The sequence below is a fragment of the Solanum lycopersicum genome, chromosome 7, assembly GCF_036512215.1.
Source record: "Solanum lycopersicum chromosome 7, SLM_r2.1".
Lineage (NCBI taxonomy): Eukaryota > Viridiplantae > Streptophyta > Magnoliopsida > Solanales > Solanaceae > Solanum > Solanum lycopersicum.
Genome location: NC_090806.1, coordinates 3,188,824 through 3,212,549, shown reverse-complemented (window position 1 = coordinate 3,212,549; position 23,726 = coordinate 3,188,824). Strand labels below are relative to the sequence as shown.

Here is a 23,726-nt window from a genome sequence, read left to right as displayed (position 1 = left end):
CTCGGTGGCAACCTTCATACCTTCTTATTTAAGGTCATATTTTCGAACAAATTAAATCATTTCCTTATCTTAATCTCGTTCAATCTATAAACGCTTACAATCTCATCTCCAATTCAGATCCATTAATCAATTTCATCGACTTAAAAATTCATATAAAAGTCGTTAATTCAACTTTCTAATAGACTGTTAGTTTTGTTGCTCGAAGAGAAAGTTTTATAAAAGTTAAAAATGAGAATATTTTTTTATCACAAACAAATAATGATACAATATCAATCATAAACAAAAAAAAAGGAAAAAATTAAAAATAATTTGAGATAATCAGATTTAGATTCACATAATCATCATCTTCTTCAGAAAAAAAAACCAGTTTTTTTTTTCCAGATCTTTATAACTCAAAACCATTATACATATAATCATACTGACAGTACAAAATTAACAAAAAAGAGAAGAAAAAAAAGTAACAGAAAGAGGAAAAGGACAAAATGGATTTTAAAGAAAAAATGGATAAAAGATTGGATTCAAGAAAATCCATGACAGATACAACCCCACTGCTTGACTCTACGTATCTAAACCAGCGGCATAGCTATTACCGTTTTAATTCTTTTCCAATTTCTAACTCTTTTGCTGTGGAAATGACAACTAATAGCCTTCCTAGGCAGCTTCGTTCAGTGTTTCTTGGTGTGGATGTTGGTACTGGCAGTGCTCGAGCAGGTGGGGTTTTTCTCTTTTGATTGAGTATTGTGAGTTTGGTGTTTGTTGGTATGAATTGATTGTAAAGTTGGTTTTTTTTAATGGGGTTTTGAGATTGGTTATGGTTAAAAATGGCTTTTTTGTGTTGATGTTGACTTAATGGTGTGTGGATGTTGGTACTGGCAGTACTGGTGCAGGTGGTGGTTGGGGGGAGGGGGGTTGAGTGAATTCATGCAGTATTGTGAATATGGTGCTTGTTGGTTAAAATTATTTGTGAAAATAGAGTCTTTTTATGGGGTTTTGAGATTGGTTATGGTTAAAAAATTATGGCTTTTTTGTGTTGATGTTGACTTAATGGTGTGTGGATGTTGGTACTGGCAGTACTGGTGCAGGTGGTGGTTGGGGGGAGGGGGGTTGAGTGAATTCATGCAGGTAAAGTTGTTTTTTTTTAATGGGGTTCTGAGATTGGTTATGGTTAAAAATGGCTTTTTTGTGTTGATGTTGACTTAATGGTGTGTGGATGTTGGTACTGGCAGTACTGGTGCAGGTGGTGGTTGGGGGGAGGGGGGTTGAGTGAATTCATGCAGTATTGTGAATATGGTGCTTGTTGGTTAAAATTATTTGTGAAAATAGAGTCTTTTTATGGGGTTTTGAGATTGGTTATGGTTAAAAAATTATGGCTTTTTTGTGTTGATGTTGACTTAATGGTGTGTGGATGTTGGTACTGGCAGTACTGGTGCAGGTGGTGGTTGGGGGGAGGGGGGTTGAGTGAATTCATGCAGGTAAAGTTGTTTTTTTTTAATGGGGTTCTGAGATTGGTTATGGTTAAAAATGGCTTTTTTGTGTTGATGTTGACTTAATGGTGTGTGGATGTTGGTACTGGCAGTACTGGTGCAGGTGGTGGTTGGGGGGAGGGGGGTTGAGTGAATTCATGCAGTATTGTGAATATGGTGCTTGTTGGTTAAAATTATTTGTGAAAATAGAGTCTTTTTATGGGGTTTTGAGATTGGTTATGGTTAAAAAATTATGGCTTTTTTGTGTTGATGTTGACTTAATGGTGTGTGGATGTTGGTACTGGCAGTACTGGAGCAGGTGGTGGTTGGGGGGAGGGGGGTTGAGTGAATTCATGCAGGTAAAGTTGTTTTTTTTTAATGGGGTTCTGAGATTGGTTATGGTTAAAAATGGCTTTTTTGTGTTGATGTTGACTTAATGGTGTGTGGATGTTGGTACTGGCAGTACTGGTGCAGGTGGTGGTTGGGGGGAGGGGGGTTGAGTGAATTCATGCAGTATTGTGAATATGGTGCTTGTTGGTTAAAATTATTTGTGAAAATAGAGTCTTTTTATGGGGTTTTGAGATTGGTTATGGTTAAAAAATTATGGCTTTTTTGTGTTGATGTTGACTTAATGGTGTGGATGTTTGAACTGGAAGTGCTCGTTTTTGAATGAATTCTTGCTGTCTCGTGAATGTGGTACTTGGTGGGTTTTGTTTTTGAGTGTAATCTTGCAGTATTATGATTATGGTGCTTGTTGGTATGAATTAATTGTGAAATTGGTTTTTTCCCTGGGGGTTTGATGTTGGTTGTGTTTCTCTTTTTTTGTCTTTACTCGATGATATCACTTCTCAAATGTTAAGCTTCTGTTACTATTTTCAGCACTGAGTGGTCATATGCAACTAACGTTAAGATCACAATTTAGTGCAGGTCTCTTTAATGAGGACGGGAAGCTTCTAGGTTCTGCTAGTAGTCCAATACAGATATGGAAAGACGGTGACTGTGTTGAGGTCAGATGTTGTAACTATTTTGAAATGGACGTTCCTTGTTATTGCCTTTTATTGTTTGTCTGTATGGTTGATTTCCCTCAATCTCTTTTGGTCAATTTTGTTGGTTGTCTCACGTTACAATATGTTTACTTGATAGTAATATGTTTTTCAAAAGGTAGCTATGAGGAAACCGTACTCTGTTTTGCTGAACTAGTGCTTGATTTCTTCCTTTTTCAGTTCTTTGTGCTTCTGATTTCATTTCTGTGGTTTGTCGAATTCAGCAATCTTCAACTGATATTTGGTTAGCGATTTGCACTGCTGTAAAAACAGCATGTGCCCTCGGAAGTGTTTCCAAGGAAGAAGTTAAGGGACTGGGGTTCGCGGCTACTTGTTCTCTTGGTATATAGTCACTAACTTCTGCTGTTCATCTGTCCAGCGTGTTGATTGAGGTATACATGCTAAAATTACGGTAGTACATAACATGGATGAATTGATTCCTCTACGCAGTTGCTGTTGATTCTGAGGGTGAACCTGTCACGGTTTCATGGAGTGGTGATACTAGAAGAAACATCATAGTGTGGATGGACCATAGAGCTGTAAAACAAGCTGAGAGGATCAACGCCTCTAATTCACCTGTACTACAGTATTGTGGTGGAGGCGTGTCACCCGAGATGGAGCCACCAAAGGTACGTACACTAGTAGGAAGGACTGCTTCTCATGTCTTGTATCTTTTTCCTTAATGAGATTCTTGATTTTTAAAGTACGTATTGGTTTAGCTGACCCCTTATAGTAACATTTCTAGTTTTCTACTAGAATGTTAATGATAAGTTAGTCAAATATTAATTAGTGCCACACTGGAGAGATATACTAAGTGAACAGGGTATTTCAAACCTCTCATACTACTTAATGGAGCCATCAATGCATCCCAAGAATCTCTTCTTCTTTTTTTCCACATAATATCAGAGCCTCTACAATTATGATATATTCAATTCACACCATTCACTTTGCACTCTTTCTTAGTTTTATAGTCTAGTCTCCTGCTGGACCGTTCCGGTGGGATTGTGAGTTTTTCAGTGACTGCTCCATTCTCGCAGGGGCCTTTTCCCTGTCGGTAATTCTCCTGGCTAGTTCTGGTTCAGGCTCGGTGATTGTTCATTATCCCAGTTTTGTTCAAAATTACCAAACTTAAGTTTTACCAGCTTGAGTATCAAGGAATATGTTAAAATGTAGAGTTAAGTCGGTCCAAAATTTTAGAAGCATCCTTTCCTTCAAACCATCTCAGATTTCTTTTCCTCCATACAGTCTACCAAATGCAACCTGGTATCATCTTAAAATCTTCCATCTGCCTTTTGTCTCGGAAGACCTCCTCCCCTGTTCCAACATTTCAACAATTAGAAGGATCTTTTTGGCAATATCATCTGATACACTGAAAGATGTTCCATATTTGTGTAGTTACTTCATAATGTAGAGCTAAATGCTTGTTAGTCTCGGCTGTCTTGCCACAGAGGTGAAATTTATCACACAATTGAATGCCAAAAGGATACTTATTTCAGCTAGAAGCCTGTGAAACGCGTCTAAATAGTGAAGGGTACATTGAAAGAGTAGTTATATGCTTCCACTTTTGATGGTTGGGTGAATTTGTAGAAGTTTTCATATGGATGACCCCTTTTATCTTGGTAGTTGCCTGGCATAAGGTGATCTGGGCAGCACTTGTTCAGTGTGTAACTTTTACGCTCTGTTCCACATCCACCTTCTTTCCTGCCAGTACCATAGGTTGTCAGAAATTTGCTTTTCAATGTTGAATTCTTGACATGCGCTTGCTTTTGTGTGTGCCTGATGGATACTTCTGGAACCGTATGGAAGGAGTGATGTTATTGATGATGATGACATGCATACTTCTTACCTCTCACCTGTACTTTCCTTCTTTATCTGATAGCCAAATAATTTTTTTTTTTTTTATGAAGTAAGTTGAATAAGTGTGTGTTGTTTGTATGCTTGCTCTTGACATCTTTACGCTTCTTTTCTTTCTACTGTTGGAAGTCGAAAAGGAAAAGTTGAAATTTCTACTTAATTGATCATCACATCTTGATATGCTCTATCTACTTGTTGTTAATACAAAATTGCTTTTACAGCTCTTGTGGGTGAAGGAAAATCTCCAAGAATCCTGGTCGATGGCATTTAGATGGATGGATCTAAGTGATTGGTTAACATACAAGTAAGAAATAGCTCCTGAACTATAACTCTTGAAGTTTTAACTGGAAGAGGTGATGCCATCTATTCTGTTAACTTATTAGAGCAACAGGAGATGACACTAGGAGTTTATGCACCACTGTGTGCAAATGGACATATCTAGGCCATGCGCACATGCAGCAGATAATTGAGAAAGATTCCGGTGCTATGGAATCTTGTGGATGGGATGATGGATTCTGGGAGGAGATTGGTTTAGGTGATCTTGTTGATGGGCATCATGCTAAGATAGGTATTTTTGAAGCTTCACCTAAATTACCAAAATGTATGATTTGAAAAAAAAACAAACAGGGAACTGACTCTGTTGTAAACTTGTCAATTTCTATTCATCATATTATTTGAAGTGATGCTACAACGTGCGGCTGTTGAAAGAGTCTTTGAAAGTTGAGCAATGAGTCTCAGAAAACAGATAGTGTTACCCTCTCATATATTAGGATTAGTTTGGGAATTGGTCTTCTCTCACCAAAAAAGAAGAGGAAAAATCACAAATTTGTGCATCATTCATGTCAGGTTGCCATCAGCATTTACTGATCTGTTGTCTTGGCAAACAGTCGTAGTTCGGCTTAGCATCCTATTTCTTTTCTTTTTTTTTTGGTTCCTTTTGCGCGTAATTCTTTTTGTTTTGTATTGTTTTCTAGGATTGAGATTTTTAAAACCTGCCCACTTTAAAAAATATCTTTTGAACTGTTTAGGTACATTGTCTCAAAAGGTCAATATTCATTTATGTTGTTCGTATAGTGGAATATCTTTTAGTCTTGAGAACTGCTTAGTTATTCTTTTTCATGATTTTATAATAAAAATGTGCAGGGCGAAGTGTAGCATTCCCCGGTCATGCATTGGGTTCGGGTTTAACACCACATGCTGCAAAGGTGAAGAACTTATAAAAATCACATTACATCTTGACTATTAGCAAAAGTTAAAAGCAGCTCATAATCATTCTCAATGATGCAAGCATTTGTGGTTTTGATGGGTATGAGTCCCCTTACTTTCTTCATGCTTTTGAGTTTTTACTAAGATGCTGCTGCTTTATGTTTCAGGAATTGGGTCTGATGGCAGGGACACCAGTAGGTACTGCTCTGATAGATGCTCATGCTGGCGGTGTAGGTGTAATGGAAAGTGTGCCTGCATCAGATTCTGAATCTATAGGTTGCTGTTATTGAGTACTCTTCTGGATATGTTGAATGATCAAAATATCTTTGCTTATATTATTGACTATATTAACTTATTGACGGATTGTACCTGCATGTTTGAAAGTTGATGAGGATGCTATAAGTAGGCGTATGGTGCTTGTATGTGGTACTTCCACATGCCATATGGCTGTATCCAGGACAAAATTATTCATACCTGGAGTCTGGGGACCTTTTTGGTCAGGTACACTTCCACTTGCAATGTACAGTTGTTCTTTCAAACAATTTTTGTTCAGATGATGTAAATGTCGCTCAGGATATGCATAGTCAAACTGACATTGTAATGCTGAAAAGCTGTAAAAGAGATGCTTATGGTTAGATATTAGGTTCTGCATTTAGTTGTAACATTAATCTTGGAGGGTTCCCATATTTTATCTGCAAATGCTGTTGCTTCTGTTACAAGCAAATGATGTTCCATTATTTGCTCTTTGCAATATTGTCAGCGATGGTGCCCGAGTACTGGCTTACTGAAGGAGGACAGAGTGCTACTGGTTCATTGCTAGACCATATAATTGAGAATCATGTTGCATCTCCTCATCTTGCAAATCGTGCTGCATCTCGAAGTAAGATGACCTTGATATGACATTTAGGAACTGTCTGGTGCTCCTTGTCAAAGTTCTAGACTCCCATGCGATTTGATTTTTGCTCTCCTTTTGTGATGGTCTCCTGCTTAAAGCTAAAGTTTTATATCTTCTGCTAGGAATCTCAATATTTGACTTGTTGAATGAGATACTGGAATCAATGAAGAAAGATGAGGACTCACCATTTATAGCTGCATTGACTAGTGATATGCATATTCTCCCAGATTTTCATGGTAACAGGTATAGTACTGTAGAATGGTTACTTTGTTTTTTACCTTGATTGCCTAAATCTGCTATAAATTACATGCAAAATTTCTGTCAGGTCCCCTATTGCAGATCCAAAGTCAAAAGGTATGATTTCTGGTTTAACACTTGATACTAGTGAAAAGCAGCTGGCACTTCTCTACCTTGCCACAGTACAGGGCATTGCATATGGAACCCGCCATATAGTAGAGCACTGCAATACTAATGGACACAAGGTGAAGGACTCATTTCCTGATACTACTTGTATTTAGTTAGTTAAGTGAAGAGATTTTAAACCTGTAAAGTTTGGTATGCTTGAGCTCTCCACATTGTTGACTTGTATGACCTTTTCTGGCAAGCATATGCATCGTTGAATAAACTTTGAATGTTGAGACTCTGTTGTCCAAATCAAAGATGTAAGCTTTTTGATAACAGTGGTGGGAGGTTAGGATGGGTCTGAGAAAGAACCTAGTAATGCAGCGTTTGTGTGTTTCAAAGTTTCTTATTGATCACTTTGATCTTCTACAACAACAAACCCAATGTAATTCCACGAGTGAGGTCTAGGGAGGGTAGTGTATGCGTAGACCTTATCTCACCTTGTGAAGGTAGATGAGCTGTTTCTAATAGACCCTCTGCTCAAATAAAGAAAAAGAAAAGAAAGAAATAAAGAAAGGGAAAGCATTTCAAAGCAGATTTGGACAAATAAAATACAGAAGTGAAGAAGGCATGACAAATAGTAAGGAAATTAGTATTGCACAGCTAAATAGTATGATAACAGAAGTACAGGAACAACAAATTATAACAGAAATTGAAGAACAAGAAACTAAGAGAATTTTACTAATACTACTGGTAAGAGAGATGCAGATATGATGCTCCAAACTACCACCAAACCTATCCCACCGGAAAGTGAGACAATGCTCAACTGCCAGCATCACTTTGATCTTCTATTTGTTGCTTTTCTTATGCTGAGAGCTTTTATCACAAAGTGTGCATACGTTCCATTTTGATACCTGAACCTATATTTACCACATTGCTTGATACTTCCTTATACGTTTTCATTATGTTCAGATTGACACACTACTTGCCTGTGGTGGGCTTGCAAAGAATCGTCTATTTGTTCAAGAGCATGCAGATATTATTGGTCTCTCTCTCTCTCATTCTCTCTTTGTGCTGTTTATTAATGAGTTATGTGATATACATGAAGTGGATGAATATGTAATGCATTTACTGTCTGCATAAATACAGTGCAAGCAATTAATGAGAGAACTGAATTTTTTAAAAATAGTTTCATTAGCTCCCAAGGTATTTTAAAATGAAATTATGATATGTTTATAGTGGGGCATTTGAAAGAAATAGATCAATTAGTAGATTGTTTCTCACGCTACATTCCCAATCAGTTAGTCAGTTGAAGCTAATTAAAACCAAAGCTAAAATGTTATTGTGTTACACAGTGGTCCAGGAGCTGCTAACTGACATTTAGGTCTGGAAGAGCATCTTTCACAAATCGAATTTGGGTATTTGCTTTTAGTTCTTAGAAGTGGACCACAATTTAGCTATACTTGTAAAATTCATTGTCCTACCGTCCTTGTTGACGATGGCAAAAGTAGACAAAGCTTGCTTAATATCCTCGTTGATGCCAATGCAAAAACCAAAACTTGCATAATATCCTTGCTGAATTTCCTCTAGAATAGTACAACAACGACTACGCCTCAGTTCCAAGCAAGTTGGGTCGGCTAAATAAAAACTCTTTGTTGCCGGTGGTCGACTCTCATCGGCTTAGCTGTACATGAAAATCTTGAAATTCATCTAATGGATGTGGTTACAGCTTACCTTTACGGTTCACTAGATAATGAAATTTATATGAAAGTTCCGGAAGGACTTTAAATGCCTGAAGCATATAAATCTCGGGAAATGTATTCAATCAGATTACAAAAGTCATTATATGGCTTAAAACAATCAGGGCGCATGTGGTATAATCGCCTTAGTGAGTACTTGATAAAACAAGGTTATATTAACGATGCCATTTGTCCTTGTATATTTATTAAGAAAACAACATTGGGATTTGTTATTCTTGCTGTTTATGTTGATGACATTAATCTCATTGGAACTCCAGAAGAGGTTCAAAAGGCAATTGAATATCTAAAGAAAGAATTTGAGATGAAAGACCTTGGAAAGACAAAAATTTGTCTTGGACTACAAATAGAATATTTAGTAGACGAGGTCTTCATCCATCAATCTGCCTATACTGAGAAAATCTTGAAACGATTTTACATGGACAAAGCACATCCATTAAGTACTCCAATGGTTGTCCGATCACTTGAAGTGAGTAAGGATCCATTCCGACCTCAAAAAGAAAATGAGGAACCTCTTGGTCCAGAAGTACCTTATCTCAGTGCAATTGGGGCACTTATGTATCTTGCTAATGCTACGAGACCCGACATAACATTTTCTGTTAATTTATTAGCAAGATATAGTTCTTCCCCTACCCGAAGACATTGGAATGGAGTTAAACATATATTGCGATATCTAAGGGGAACTAGTTATATGGGTCTGTTTTATTCTAACAAAGATAGTGCAGATCTTGTTGGTCATGCAGATGCAGGTTATTTATCTGACCCACATAAAGCTCGATCACAAACAGGCTATCTGTTCACATACGGAGGTACTGCTATATCATGGCGATCTACGAAGCAGTCTATTGTCGCTACTTCTTCAAATCATGCTGAGATAATAGCCATTCATGAAGCAAGTAGAGAATGTATATGGTTAAGATCAGTAATACATTTTATCAAAGAAAGATGTGGTTTGAAGTGTGACGTCAAGATACCCACAATACTCTTTGAAGATGTTGCATGCATAGCTCAATTAAGAGGAGGCTTTATAAAAGGAGATAGAACGAAACACATTTCACCAAAATTGTTCTTCACACATGATCTCCAGAAGAATGGTGATATTGATGTGCGACAAATTCGTTCAAGTGATAATCCAGCAGATCTATTTACCAAATCTTGACCAGCCTCAACTCTTGAGAAGATGGTTCACAAAATTGGAATGCGAAAACTTAACCATCTGAATCGTGGTTTTTATCAGGGGGAGTAAAATACGCACTGTACTCTTTTTTCCTTAGTCTAGGTTTTGTCCCACTGGGTTTTCCTAGAAAGGTTTTTAATGAGGCAGCAAATAATGCGTATTATGTATATCTATGTACTTTCTTTTACATAGATATCCAAGGGGGAGTGTTGTAAAATAGTTGGAGTGCCACGTGGGCCCAACAATTGGAAGGTGGCATCACTATTGATTGTGGAGTGCCTCGTGGGCCCAACAATTGGAAGGTGGCATCACTATTGATTGTGTATGCATGCCATATGACACCTTCCCATTAGTGATATGTCATCACTTGGCTAATTAGAAGGCCAAGTGATGCATTAATGTATGGCTATAAATAGCCACTATATGAAACATATACATACACCTTTGAAAGAATATTACTTCCTAAATTTTTCTTCTGCACTACATCATGTTTTTCATTCTTCTTTTTACGCTGCTGGTGTTGAAGGTTATTATTTAGTGCAAGACGATCACCATGATTGAAATTTCTTCCTCGACCACGACCACGGCCACAACTGGGGCCACGACCTTTTTCACGCCTAGATTGGTGAAAATTTGCCGTATTTACTTCAGGAAATGGCATAAAACTAGTAGGTCGACTTTCATGGTTTTTCATCAGTAAGTCATTATGTTGTTCAGCAACAAGGAGATGTGAAATTAATTCGGAATATTTTTTAAATCCCATTTCTCGGTATTGCTGCTGCAGAAACATACTTGAGGCAGGAAAAGTGGAAAATGTTTTCTCCAACATATCATGGTCAGTGATATTTTCTCCACATAATTTTAATTGTGAGATAATTTTAAACATGGAAGAGTTATACTCACTGATAGATTTAAAATCTTGAAGTCTCAAGTGGATCCAGTCATAACGTGCCTGTGGAAGGACGACCAACTTCAGGTGGTCTTATCTATCTTTTAAATTGTTCCACAATACCAGAGGATCCTTAACAGTGAGATATTCCATTTTCAAACCTTCATCAAGGTGATGACGGAGAAATATCATCGCCTTGGCACGGTTTTGATTCGATGCTTGATTATTTTCTTGGATGGTGTCTGCTAGACCCATCGCATCAAGATGAATTTCCGCATCGAGTACCCATGATAGATAGCTTTTTCCCGATATGTCTAGAGCAAGAAATTCAAGTTTAGAGAGATTAGACATTATTAAGAAAAGGAAATTTATACCTCCGAGGCTTTTAAAATCTTTACTTGAACTGGCAGAGACTCGTGCTATAACGTGTTATAAAAGAACTTACTAAAATTTATATACTAAAAGAAGAAAAATTTAGGAAGTAATATTCTTTCAAAGGTGTATGTATATGTTTCATATAGTGGCTATTTATAGCCATACATTAATGCATCACTTGGCCTTCTAATTAGCCAAGTGATGACATATCACTAATGGGAAGGTGTCATATGGCATGCATACACAATCAATAGTGATGCCACCTTCCAATTGTTGGGCCCACGTGGCACTCCACAATCAATAGTGATGCCACCTTCCAATTGTTGGGCCCACGTGGCACTCCAACTATTTTACAACACTCCCCTTGGATATCTATGTAAAAGAAAGTACATAGATATACATAATACGCATTATTTGCTGTATATGAGGGAGTACTCACCACTATACTATAACAAGTTGGTTAACTCCCCTAAAACAATAAACAATTAAATAGAAGGAAATAACCTGAAACAAGTTAGGAAGTGAATCCTAAACTTTCCCTCGAGCTTTTTTTTTTTTTTGAGACAATAACAACTTGTATTCTATTCCAAAACAAAAACCAGAACCTGCGACAATAAGTTACAGATTCCTAATTACAATTGTTGAGAGTACCAGGAAGATCTTTAATCCTATAGCAAAATTTACAAGGAACCTAAAACATCTTTAATTGATTCTACATCTACCATGTACTCCTGTTCCCTCGAGCTTTCCAATTGCTGAAAAGGTTGTATTATAGATTTCAATTTATTATCTTTCAGTACCTCTGTTTTCAACATTGGTACTGAATAATCCTAGATTTCTTTGTGTTTGGATACATTAATCAATTCCAAGCTGTATTATGCCTTCTGCAGGTTACCCTATCATTCTCCCTCGCGAAAATGAATCTGTGCTATTGGGGTCTGCTATTCTTGGTGCTGTTGCTTCAAAGAAATATTCTACTGTTCGTGACGCCATGAAGGCAATGAATGCAGCTGGTCAGGTGTGCGACTGTTTAACTATATCTACTTTTCTCACTAAAAGAGGAACTGCGCTAGCTGTTTGCCTTCCTTCTTACTTTTTAAGACATACATCTATTTATCGTTCATTCCTTTTCTCTAGCAATTTACTGTGCTTTTGCATTTTTGACTTCTAAATTTCATCGTCTCTGACTTTACGTCTCCTTGCTTGGTTGATTTGGGTAAAATTGTCTCTTTTAGGAACTATTCCATTCACACCCTGATGCAGAAAATCATAGAAAATAACTTGTTTTGTGTATAGATCTTGTTGGGACAACAGATTAAATGTTCCGCGGAGTCTTTTACTGCACGTTCATGTTACTTGCTTACAGAGGTTGTCTTCGTTCTTGTGTTTGCTTCTTCCCAACGACCTAATGGAAAGACACTCCGTCTTCTCTCCTCCACCGCTACCCTTCTTGGTGCCATGCACCAGATTCTACTAATTTTATCTTTTATCTCCACCATGGTACCAGACTTGGCTGCTACCTCTTTGAAAAATGTCTTTGCCGTTGAGGTTCATTGTGCCATTTTGTTGTTATGGTTTTTCACATGCGGTTGATGGCAGGTTGTTCATCCGTCTCAAGACATGAAAGTGAAGAAGTACCACGATGCCAAATACAGCATCTTCCGCGACCTTTATGAGCAGCAACAGAAGCATCGTTCACTTATGGCCGAGGCTCTGTCATGAGTTGTTTTCTTCATTGTTGTCGCGCCTTTTGGTATACAAGTTACTACAAACCATGTCACCCAGGAACGAAGGAAAACGCGACACCAGTTCCTAGTCCCCCTCCTCTCCCTTTCTGCATTTCTTTGAACCACATTATGTAGTGTATAAAATGTCATTTGAAAATGTTCACCTATTCAACTATTATCACCTGTACAGTGAATTTTGTTTGACTTGTTCATATCATATGAAAAATTGATGGTGTGTATAACTTAAACTCATTTCGAAATGATTGTACACTATTAGGTATTCTTCAATGTGTCCATTCCTGCTGCTTGTATACATTATACGTATACGAGAAATTCACGCTTTATTAAATTATAGTTAAATATTTAAATCATCAATATCAGTTGTTTACATCGAATCGATCTATGAATCCTTTGACTTATTAATAACATTAACATTTGATCTCTTTATTGTTTTGTCGACATTAATGTCAATATCATGTTGGTTGGAAGTTAGATGTATTTTTTCCCTTTACTAATTAATGCATTAAATTAGGAAGACTATTCTTCACCAATATATATATATATATATATATATTACGCATTTTTTCGTTTTTCTAATGAGTATACGATTTAGAGTTGATTTCTTAAATAGTCATAAAGTCACCTGCTTTTTTTTTTAGGGATAATGCCCAAGTACCCCCTCAACCTATGCCCGAAATCTCAGAGACACACTTATATTTAGGGCTCGTTTGGCCATAAATTTTCCAAATAATATTTGGAAAAAATTTGGCAAATAATGTTTGTCCATACAATTTGCCATTATTTGGCAAATATCCCAAATTTCCAAATACTAGTTTTTTCTAGTATTTGGGCCAAATCTCATTATTTGGGATACTTTAAAAATTAAAATTTTACCCCAATCTTTTATCTTTTACAAAAACACCCTCTCTAGTAGTTGTTTGCGTTGTATTACATCATTTTTTACGTGAACACCAAAATAGTGATGAAATATGTAGTGAATATTAAATAATGATATGATTGTTGATGAAAATTATTAAAATTTGGCTTTAGGTAACAAAGTCACGTACTTTGTCTACTTCACGATGTATGAAATAATTTTTGTTGCACTCACTCCAAATTACCACATTGCTTTAGTGTCATGGACATTATTTGTTATTGTTGTAACGAACATTCATTGACTTGTAATACAAACTTTTAGTTAATTTTGATAGTTTTTAAAACTTGTGTGTATAAATCATATTTTTCTAAAAAAGTGAAATATATTTCCCAAATTTTATGGCCAAACACATGGTGAAATTTCACCCAAATTTTCACTCAAATAATATTTGTCAAGAATATTTGAAAATCTATGGCCAAACGCTAGCTAAGGTCCTATTATCCCCCTAAACTTATTTTATTAATAATTTTTTACCCCTTTTCGGCCTATGTGGCACTATCTTGTGGGCCCAACGATGGTTGACTTTTTTTTCCAAACCAGTGCCACGTAGGCTAAAAAGGGGTAGAAAATTACTTATAAAATAAGTTCAGGGGGTAATAGGACCTTAGTATAGTATAAGTGTGTCTCTGGGATTTCGGGCATAGGTTGAGGGGATAGTTGTGCATTATCCCTTTTTTTTTAAAAAAAATTGTTATCAGGAAGAAAGGTGAATATTATTAAAAGATAACTTTAGATATTTATACATAATAAGTAATTTAAAAGTTTATCTTTTCCCCTTGGAAAAAAAATAGTATTCTACAAACTTTTCTTTTTAAAATTCAAGAAATGGAATTTTTAATTTGTAAAGAGTACACTAATATTGACATTTACACCACCCTATTCAATTTTGGCATATTTGCTGGCCCATGATTTTGACTTGATAATATTCACACTTAAATAGGAGTTTAGACCTTTCTCATGGTTGACTAATTCGAATTTACGTTGCATAAAATTTATTCAAGTTGAACTATTTATGAAGATCTTTTTCATATTTAAGGCACGATATTAACACCTCTGATTACGGATACACGACCTATCCTTCCAACCACATCCTTTATTGCAAATTGTTTATAAATAGTTTGTTTATTATACATATTGACATAAGTACTTTCTAGTCTCCTCCTTCTTATTTTCGTCCGATGCTTGTAATTCGAAGAGTATATCTTTATCCTCGAGTGAATTCGTTAAATCATTTTAGAAGTTGATCAAGTCTTTCAAGATGGAGAAAAGCTATGTTCTTTTCCTTATCTTATTAGTCTTTCAAGAATCAATTTTTTCCCTATATGCAACAGACATGGAAACTTTGTTATCTTTTAAACAACTCATCATTACAGATAACTCTTCTTTCCTTTACAAGAATTGGACTACAAACACTTCATTTTGTTCTTGGTTTGGTATCACTTGTAATCCACAAAACCAAAGAGTCATAGCTTTAAATCTCCCAAACATGAATCTTCAAGGCAAAATTTCACCATCCATAGCTAACTTATCCTTTCTTACTACACTCAACATTAGTAACAACATCATTCAAGGTACTCTTCCTTACGAACTCGTAAACTTACCTCTTTTAGAAGTCATTGATGTTCATAACAATCAACTAGAAGGAACAGTTCATTCTTTTGTTGGTAACATTACAAAGTTAAGGAGATTGAGATTAGATGGAAATAGATTTAGTGGTAAAATTCCATCTGAGATTGGTAATCTAAGCCAACTTGTTGAGTTAGACTTGTCACATAATCAACTCTCAGGCTCTATCCCTGGATTGATCTTCAGCATGTCATCGTTACGTGCTGTGTATTTGGTTAACAATAGTCTTTCTGGTTCATTCTTGGTTGATGAAATGAAGGGTGTGATGAATCTTGAAGTTATAGACCTTAGTTATAATCGAATCATCGGTGAGATTCCTTCAAGACTGTGCCAATTCAGTAAGCTAAGAACTCTTGTTCTGTCTTACAACAATTTAACAGGTCAAATTCCGAGAAATATTGGTTGTTTATCAAGGCTTGAGAGGTTTTATGTGACTCAAAATGCAATAAGTGGTACTATTCCACTTTCATTGAGTAATATATCCACTTTTCAATATCTTGGTTGTGTTAACAACCATATAACTGGTACAATTCCTCGAGAACTTGGAAATTTATCGAACTTGAAGATGTTGGGATTCGATTTCAATAATCTTACTGGTGTAATACCAGAATCTATCTTCAATATGTCTTCTTTGGAGTACATTGCTTTCAGTGATAACAATCTCTCGGGGCGAATTCCAACAACTCTTGGACTTCAACTTCCAAACCTTAAGGGGATTTTCTTGCCAAATAATCAACTTGAAGGAGAAATCCCAATGTATATCACAAATGCTTCTAATCTCATTGAGCTGGAGCTGTCATATAACTTGTTCACAGGCATAGTTCCAAGTGATTTGGGAAAACTACGACAGCTCGAGTTCTTGAATCTTGGTGGTAATCAGCTTACAAATGAACCAGGACAACAAGAGCTTGGATTCTTGAACTCTTTGGTGGATTGTAGGATGCTGCAGTTTCTGATATTGGCTAACAATCCCTTGAATGGCGTCTTGCCTGATTCGGTTAGTAATCTTTCGTCTACTATAGAAATGTTTAACATAGAGAATGGTCAGATAAATGGACAAATTCCAAGAGGAGTAGGGAATATGAGCAGCATGTTATCGCTAGTCTTGAACGGTAACCAATTGACAGGAACCATTCCACCAGAGATTGGTGAGTTAAAGCAACTTCAGAGGCTTTATCTAAGCAGAAACAAGCTACAAGGTTCAATTCCAGAGGAGATATGTGAGTTGGTGAATTTGGGAGACACATTTCTACACGAAAACGAGCTCTCTGGAGCTATTCCAAGTTGCATTGGAAAGCTCACTAGACTGCAAAGGCTTTCATTTGGTTTCAATAAGCTCACCTCAACCCTACCTTCAAGTCTATGGGAAATGGACAGCCTGATTTTTCTAAACGTGACGCGGAATTCAATACAAGGGGAACTTCCTCTTGACATTGGAAAATTGAAATCTATTGAAGGTATAGATTTTTCAAGCAACCAACTTTCCGGTGTGATACCAAGTACATTCGGGAACCTCATAGACCTCACGTATCTTTCACTCTCAAACAACTCGTTACGGAGTGTGATTCCTTCATCATTTGGCAGTTTGTTGAGCTTGGAGTTCTTGGATTTATCTTCAAATGAGTTATCAGGAAACATCCCAAAGTCCTTGGAAAACCTTCAGTTCCTTAAAGAAATCAATTTTTCCTACAACCATTTAGAAGGTGAAATACCTACTAGTGGTGTGTTTGCAAACTCTTCTTCTCAATCTTTTGTTGGAAATAGAGGTTTATGTGGAAAACCTATAACAGAAGTTTCTCAATGTGCTATGAATAGTGCAACGAAACGATCAAAGTCTAAGAAACATGTGCTAGTAGTTGTCATTCCTGTGATTGCATCAATTCTCCTCATACTACTTGTTCTGTTCATATGGATTAAGCGAAGATCAAGAAGAACAAAACTTCAAGAACATGATCAAGAGTTAACAGAAATCACAACACACCAGTTGATCACATACCGTGAACTTCAACAAGCAACGGATAGTTTCAGTGGCTCTAACATGATTGGTTCAGGAGGTTCTGGTTCTGTTTACAAGGGCATATTAGCTAATGGAACTACAGTCGCGATAAAGGTTCTAAATATGCTAAATGAGGAAGGATGCAAGAGGTTTGATACTGAATGTCAAGTGATGAGAAGCATTAAACATAGAAATCTTGTTAAGGTGATCACTACATGTTCCAATCAATACGTTAGAGCCATCGTTCTCGAGTATATGCCAAATGGAAGCCTTGAAAGTTGGTTGTATGATAAGGAACATCAAGTCTTAGACATGTTTCAAAGAGTTAGCATAATGCTTGATGTTGCAATGGCATTGGAATATCTTCACTATGGTTATGATACACCTATAGTCCATTGTGACTTAAAGCCTCAAAATGTTTTATTAGATGGTGACATGGTGGCACATGTTGGTGATTTTGGCATTTCAAAGATTTTAGGTGAAAACAACTCCATGGCACAAACTAACACATTGGGCACCATTGGCTACATTGCACCAGGTAAACAATTCTTCTCTGACTACTCTTCCTAATATAAGGCATATTTTCGGTCATTCTTCTCTCTGAAAAATAGAATATTGGCCAATTAAGGTGACTTCGGTGCTGCTTACTTTGCACGAATCTAGCTTCATTAATGCTCGGCTAAGTCTTGAACCTTTGAGCTCGCCGTTCGCTTTTCTAAGTAGCAAAAGGGCTTATCTTTGCCCCTTATTGGTTGTATCAACTAAACTGCCCTTTCATATAGATCGTGGTGACATGAACTCTATTGTGGACCCCACTCAAAAAATAACTTGAACTAAGAAAAGTCTACCCCTTATAGACTAGGGTAGAATCAACTGAATTTAACTTGTATCTACTGATAGTATAGAAGCTTTTTACACTATCATTATATTAAACTCGTTATAACATATTAATTTCCTTTTTTTTTCTGTGTGTGTTTTTAGAGTATGGCTCGGAGGGAATAGTGTCCACGAGTGGTGATGTTTATAGTTACGGCATAATGTTAATAGAGATATTGACAAGAAGAAGACCAACAAATGAACTTTTCAATGAAAACATGAACTTGAGGCAATGGGTAATTGAATCATTTCCAACTTCTTTGAAGACAATTGTTGATGAAAATATTTTCTTTGGAGAAAATCATGAGATTTGCATATTTAATATGTTGGAGTTGGCTTTGGAATGTACAAAAGAAAGACAAGAAGAGAGGGTAAATATGAAAGATGTAGTGAATAGACTTGGTAAAATTAAAGAGGACCTTTTAGTTAAAAACAAAGAAGAAATAATCTTATGAGTAAAATTTATTTTTTTGTTTATGGTTTAGTTATCTTTAGGGGAAGTTACGTATTTGATCGCTCGATCAAAAATATTTATAGTTACTAGTTATTTGCTATTCAATATATGTATATTGTATACACTAATTATACATATATCATATATTTATCGTTCTGCGGACGACTAATTAAGTTAATTTCTCTTATTTTAGCCATTTGTTGGTTAGTAATCTATTGACTAAGTTCAGAGACAGAGTGAAGATTTAAAAAAATTAAAATAAAGGATTTTTTTTGTTGATAGTGAGATTCAAGGCCGCAACGCAATTGTTGCTTTCCACGATATCTTCCTTATCGCTACGTTGTCAATTAATTCTTTTTAGGGTTTACGAGTTAATATACATATATATTTATTTAATTTTCTAATACAAATACAAAATTTACAGAAAAGTTATTGAGTTTGTCCGAACCCATAGGCCCCCCCCCCCCCCCCCCCCCTTAATCAGAGGCTTCGAATTTGAATCTTGAAAACAAAGAATCAATTTTAATTCACTAGTTAGAAAAGGATGCAGAATTTATATTTTGTGAATTCAAAATAATGAAAGAGTGAAATCAACATTTACTTAAAATAGAAAGAGAATATTATCTTCTAATTAATTTAATTAGAAATTCAAAGGAAAACATCAATTATATAAAAAAGATGACATTATGATTACTTTTTCATTCACAACATTAATTAATGATATAACATTAATTAATTAATTAATTAATTAATAATATTCTAATTTATCATCTAAGCTCCAATTTTGCAATAATCGCCAAAACAATCCTTAATGCATCCTTTCCATTGTTTGTCATCTGTACAAAATAAATATGTTAATGAATTTGAAAGAAACAAAATAATAACAGTAAAGATAAAATATAATTTCAAAATATGATTAGTTACGATTTGAATAAACGAAAATGACTAATCCACTCATAGACAAATCTAAAACTTGAAGGTTATGAATTTCTAAAACAATATCAAATTAAGGATTTATTTATGTTACTATTCGATTTCTAGGCCAATAATTAGATTCTAACCCAATTTTCTTATAAATTGTGTAAATATAACCTTTAGAAACAACATATCGTAATATACTAATATTTCTCATAAGATTTTTCAATTTATTCAAAAGAAATCTTTTTTTTGTGTGGTCTAAAAGGTTCATTAATCAATTGAATTTAACGATAAATATTCATGAATTTCTCAAATAAATATAATATTTAAATAAAAGTACTAAACTCAGATAAATCGTACCTAATACTAAAGATTTGTCCCTATCATATAACCAAAATAACATCTATAATATTGAAATTCTTAAAGATCTGTATAAGAGAAAGAAAAATGACACGACACACGTTAATTCCAAAAAAAATTATCTTCTATGACCAGTTACAATCCAACTAGAAAAAAAATGATCAGATAAAGATCTTACACATTCTATTTACCAATCTTCTTTAAAAAGACCATATATATAACTAAAAGAACATTTATAACGCGTCATAAAGATCTACTTAAACTTTTTTTAAAAATGTACCTTTGATTAAACTTGCACACTTGTCTATTGAACAACCAAGATTGCAATAATCCATTGGAGACAAAACATTATTAAGAGAAGAATTGTGAATTAGAGATCAAAGTGAGAATCATATTATTAATTTCATAAATGAAATAATATTTGCCATATTTTTTTGGTTAACTTAATTGTTCTCACTTTATGTTTTTGGGTGCCTTATAATAAATAGATTTGAGTCATTATGTGTGACTTATATAGTTGTTGTTTGATCTTTTATTAGATTATCAATATCTTCTTATATGTATATTAAATCAAATATATTTAAAATAATTGACTTTTTTTTATGTTATGTATCATATATATGAAAATTATACGATATTTATTTGTACAGTCAACATTTTTGTAAGACCATCAAATCTATTATTATTTTTATATATGTGTGGAAATTAAAGGATATATATCAAAAATAGTTGATATATTTGTAAAAGCAATAACTTTAGTTGACATATTTCTAAGATCAACATATATATTGAAACAATTGACATTTTTGTAGGAGCGATAAATCTGTTATACAATATAGATTATTTGAAATAAAAATTAAGTAAATGTGGCTAGATTGTAAATCATTAAGTATATTGTATACACTAATATGCATATATCATATATTTATGGAAAAATTACGTAATAAAGCAAATATATATTATTTAATTACTCATCATAGCTATAGTTTGCTATAATTACCGTTCATGACTAACATTATACATTAATTATGTGGATTGACTTCAAGTTTGTATAATTACTTACGTTTTTATATGTATAATTAGCCAGAATATACAAATACATATGTATAATATACAATTATTTAACCTATATACATATACAATTCATCTCTCTCCCATTCTCTGACCTCTCTCGTTCGCCTCTCTCCTCCCTCTCCCAATTTCACTCGTCTCTCTCCTCGCTCTTCCAATCTCGCTTGCCATATATACAAATGCATATGTATATTATACAATTATATACATATACAATTCACCTCTCTTTCACTATCTTCCCTCTCTCACTCGCCTCTCTCCTCCCTCTCCCAATGTCGTTCGCCTCTATCCTCCATCTCCCTGTCTCGCTAGCCTCTCTCCTCCCTCTCATGATCTTGCTTGCCATATATACAAATACATATGTAAAATATACAATTATCTAACTGATATACATATATAATTCACCTTTCTCCCACTCTTTCCCCCCTCTCTCTTGCCTCTGTCATCTCTCTCCCAGTCTCGCTCGCCTCTCTCCTCGATATATGTAGCTACGTATTATAATTATCAAACTATAGCTATGAAGAATAATTAGGCTATTTGTAAATGGCTATAAGTTAAAGTTTCCCTATATTTATCTGTTTTTTCTTTTTTCTGCAAATGGCTAGTTATGTTAATTTGTCTTGTTAGCCATTTATTGCCTAGTTATTAACCTATTGACTGATCCTACCCTTTCACCAACTTTTGTTTCTTTTTACAAATCCAATTTCGATAAATTTGCGATCTAAAAAATTATTCCAATCAGAGATTCTTTTTTTCTTTTCTACTTTGTACCTATGAGATTCCTCTCCCTCAACCCGAAGCTTCAATTTTGAGTTTCGAAAATAAGAATTAGTTTTAATTCACTAAATAAAAAAAATTCATGATTTAAACTTTATGAATTTAAAATAATAAACAACGAAATCAACATTTTACTTAATATAAAACAGAAATATTATCTTTCAATTAGTTTTTTAAAATAGAGATTCAAGAAAAACACCTATATTTATTATATAGAAAAGATAGACATTATGATTACTTTTTCATTCACAACATTAATTAATGATATCACATTAATTAATTAATTAATTTTCTAATTTATCTTTTAAGCTCCAATTTTGCAATAATCGCCAAAACAATCCTTCATGCATCCTTTCCATTGTTTGTCATCTGTACAAAATAAATATATTACTGAATTTGAAAGGAAAAAGAAAATAATAACAATAAAGATAAAAAGAAAAAAATCAAAATATGTTCCGTTACGATTTAAATATACGAAAATGACTAATTGATTCATAGATAAATCTAAAACTTGAAGTTTATGAATTTCTATAATGATATCAAATTAAGGATTTATTTATGTTAATAATCAAATTTTGATCCAATTTTCTTATAAATTTTGTAAATATAACCTTTATAAAGTTGTCCTTCAAGAAAACGTACCATAATTTACTATTTCTCATAAAAATTTTCAATTTACTCAAAAAAAATCTTTTTAGCATAATCTAACATGTTCATTAATAACATGAAAAAAATAAAAAGATAACTGAACTCTAAGCGAAATATTCACTAATTTCTTAAAACAACTACAAAGTTGAATAAAAAAATACTGAAATCGGATGAAGTGCATTTAATACTATAGATTCACCTCTATCATCAAACATTTATAACTAATCCTAAAACATAATCTCCTCAAATATTAGAAAATCTCTAAGATCTATACGAGAGAAAGAAATGACACGCCACACATTAATCTCAAGGAGAAAATGATTTTCTATGACCAGTTACGACTCGACTAGAAAAAAATTACCAAATAAAAATCTCATACATTCTCCTTATGAATCTTCTTTTAAATAACCATATATATAACTAAAAAAACATTTATAACACGCCACACATTAATCCCAAGTAGAAAATGATTTTCTATGACCAGTTACGACTCGACTAGAAAAAAATTACCAAATAAAAATTTCATATATTCTACTTATGAATCTTTTTTTAAATAACCATATAAAAGAACATTTGTAACGCATCGTAAAAATTTATTCGAAACAAAGAAAAAGAAAAAGTTACCTTTGATTAAACTTGCACACTTATCAATTGAACAACCAAGATTGCAATAATCCATTGTAGAAAAAACATTATAATTAAGAGAAGAAACTTGACATTCTTTTGCACATGATATATAACACCCAGGATTTTGGAAACATGCTTTAATACAATCCCTAAAACATTTTTTATCCAATTTACAATTAACAAATTGTGAATTAGAGATCAAAATAAGCATTAACATTAATTTCATAAATGAAATAATATTTGCCATATTTTTTTTTGGTTAACTAACTTTATGTTTTTGGGTGCCTTATAATATATTATATTTTGAGTCATTAATTATATTTGACTTATATAGTTGTGTTGTTGATCTTGCATTAAATTACCACTATCTTCTTATATGGAAATTGAATTAAATATATTTAAAATAATTGACTTTTTTTGGTATATATATATATCATATATATGAGAATTAAAGGATATTTTAAGCAGTAAATATATTTGTAAGAGCATCAAATCTATTACTATTATTTATACATATGTGGAAATTAAAGGATATATTTAAAATAGTTGATATATTTGGAAAAGCAATAACTTTGGTATATACATATCATCACATGATTATTTTAGGATATTAAAATAGTTGACATATTTTTAAGATCAACAAATTTGTTGGAAATTAAAGAATATATATATACTGAAACCTTAACCAGAGGTCTCGGGTTCGAGCCT

At 34.1% G+C, this 23,726-nt stretch overlaps 2 protein-coding genes and 1 long non-coding RNA gene across 3 annotated transcripts; 2 read left to right on the top strand and 1 right to left on the bottom strand.

Moving 5' to 3' along the window:
• Positions 1–290: 290 nt before the first annotated feature.
• On the top strand, positions 291–12,984 carry LOC101244198 (FGGY carbohydrate kinase domain-containing protein; the record flags this gene model as incomplete). Its single annotated transcript, NM_001317928.1, is given in 15 exon segments — positions 291–711; positions 2,391–2,470; positions 2,731–2,848; positions 2,957–3,135; positions 4,582–4,664; positions 4,744–4,928; positions 5,504–5,565; positions 5,734–5,842; positions 5,951–6,067; positions 6,327–6,446; positions 6,584–6,704; positions 6,787–6,943; positions 7,776–7,848; positions 11,892–12,019; positions 12,601–12,984. Coding segments are annotated over 15 exon segments (1,884 nt in total). The 5' UTR covers positions 291–482.
• Positions 12,985–14,679: 1,695 nt separating this feature from the next.
• On the top strand, positions 14,680–18,795 carry LOC101243723 (receptor kinase-like protein Xa21). Its single transcript, XM_004242632.5, has 2 exons — positions 14,680–17,825; positions 18,269–18,795. Exons 1-2 carry the CDS (start codon positions 14,924–14,926, stop codon positions 18,616–18,618), a joined length of 3,252 nt encoding a protein of 1,083 aa, XP_004242680.3. The 5' UTR covers positions 14,680–14,923; the 3' UTR covers positions 18,619–18,795.
• Positions 18,796–21,928: 3,133 nt separating this feature from the next.
• LOC104648146 (uncharacterized) lies at positions 21,929–23,292 on the bottom strand. The gene is made up of 2 exons (XR_742195.4): positions 23,016–23,292; positions 21,929–22,112 (listed from the first exon to the last, which is right to left on the bottom strand). It is a non-coding gene; the product is annotated as an uncharacterized lncRNA (long non-coding RNA).
• Positions 23,293–23,726: the final 434 nt, after the last annotated feature.

Bases quoted from the DNA above. Each gene is read 5' to 3' on its own strand.
- LOC101243723 (XM_004242632.5), top strand. From the start codon at position 14,924: ATGGAGAAAAGCTATGTTCTTTTCCTTATCTTATTAGTCTTTCAAGAA. The intron at 17,826-18,268 runs GTAAACAATTCT...GTGTGTTTTTAG, and splicing joins CATTGGCTACATTGCACCAG to AGTATGGCTCGGAGGGAATA.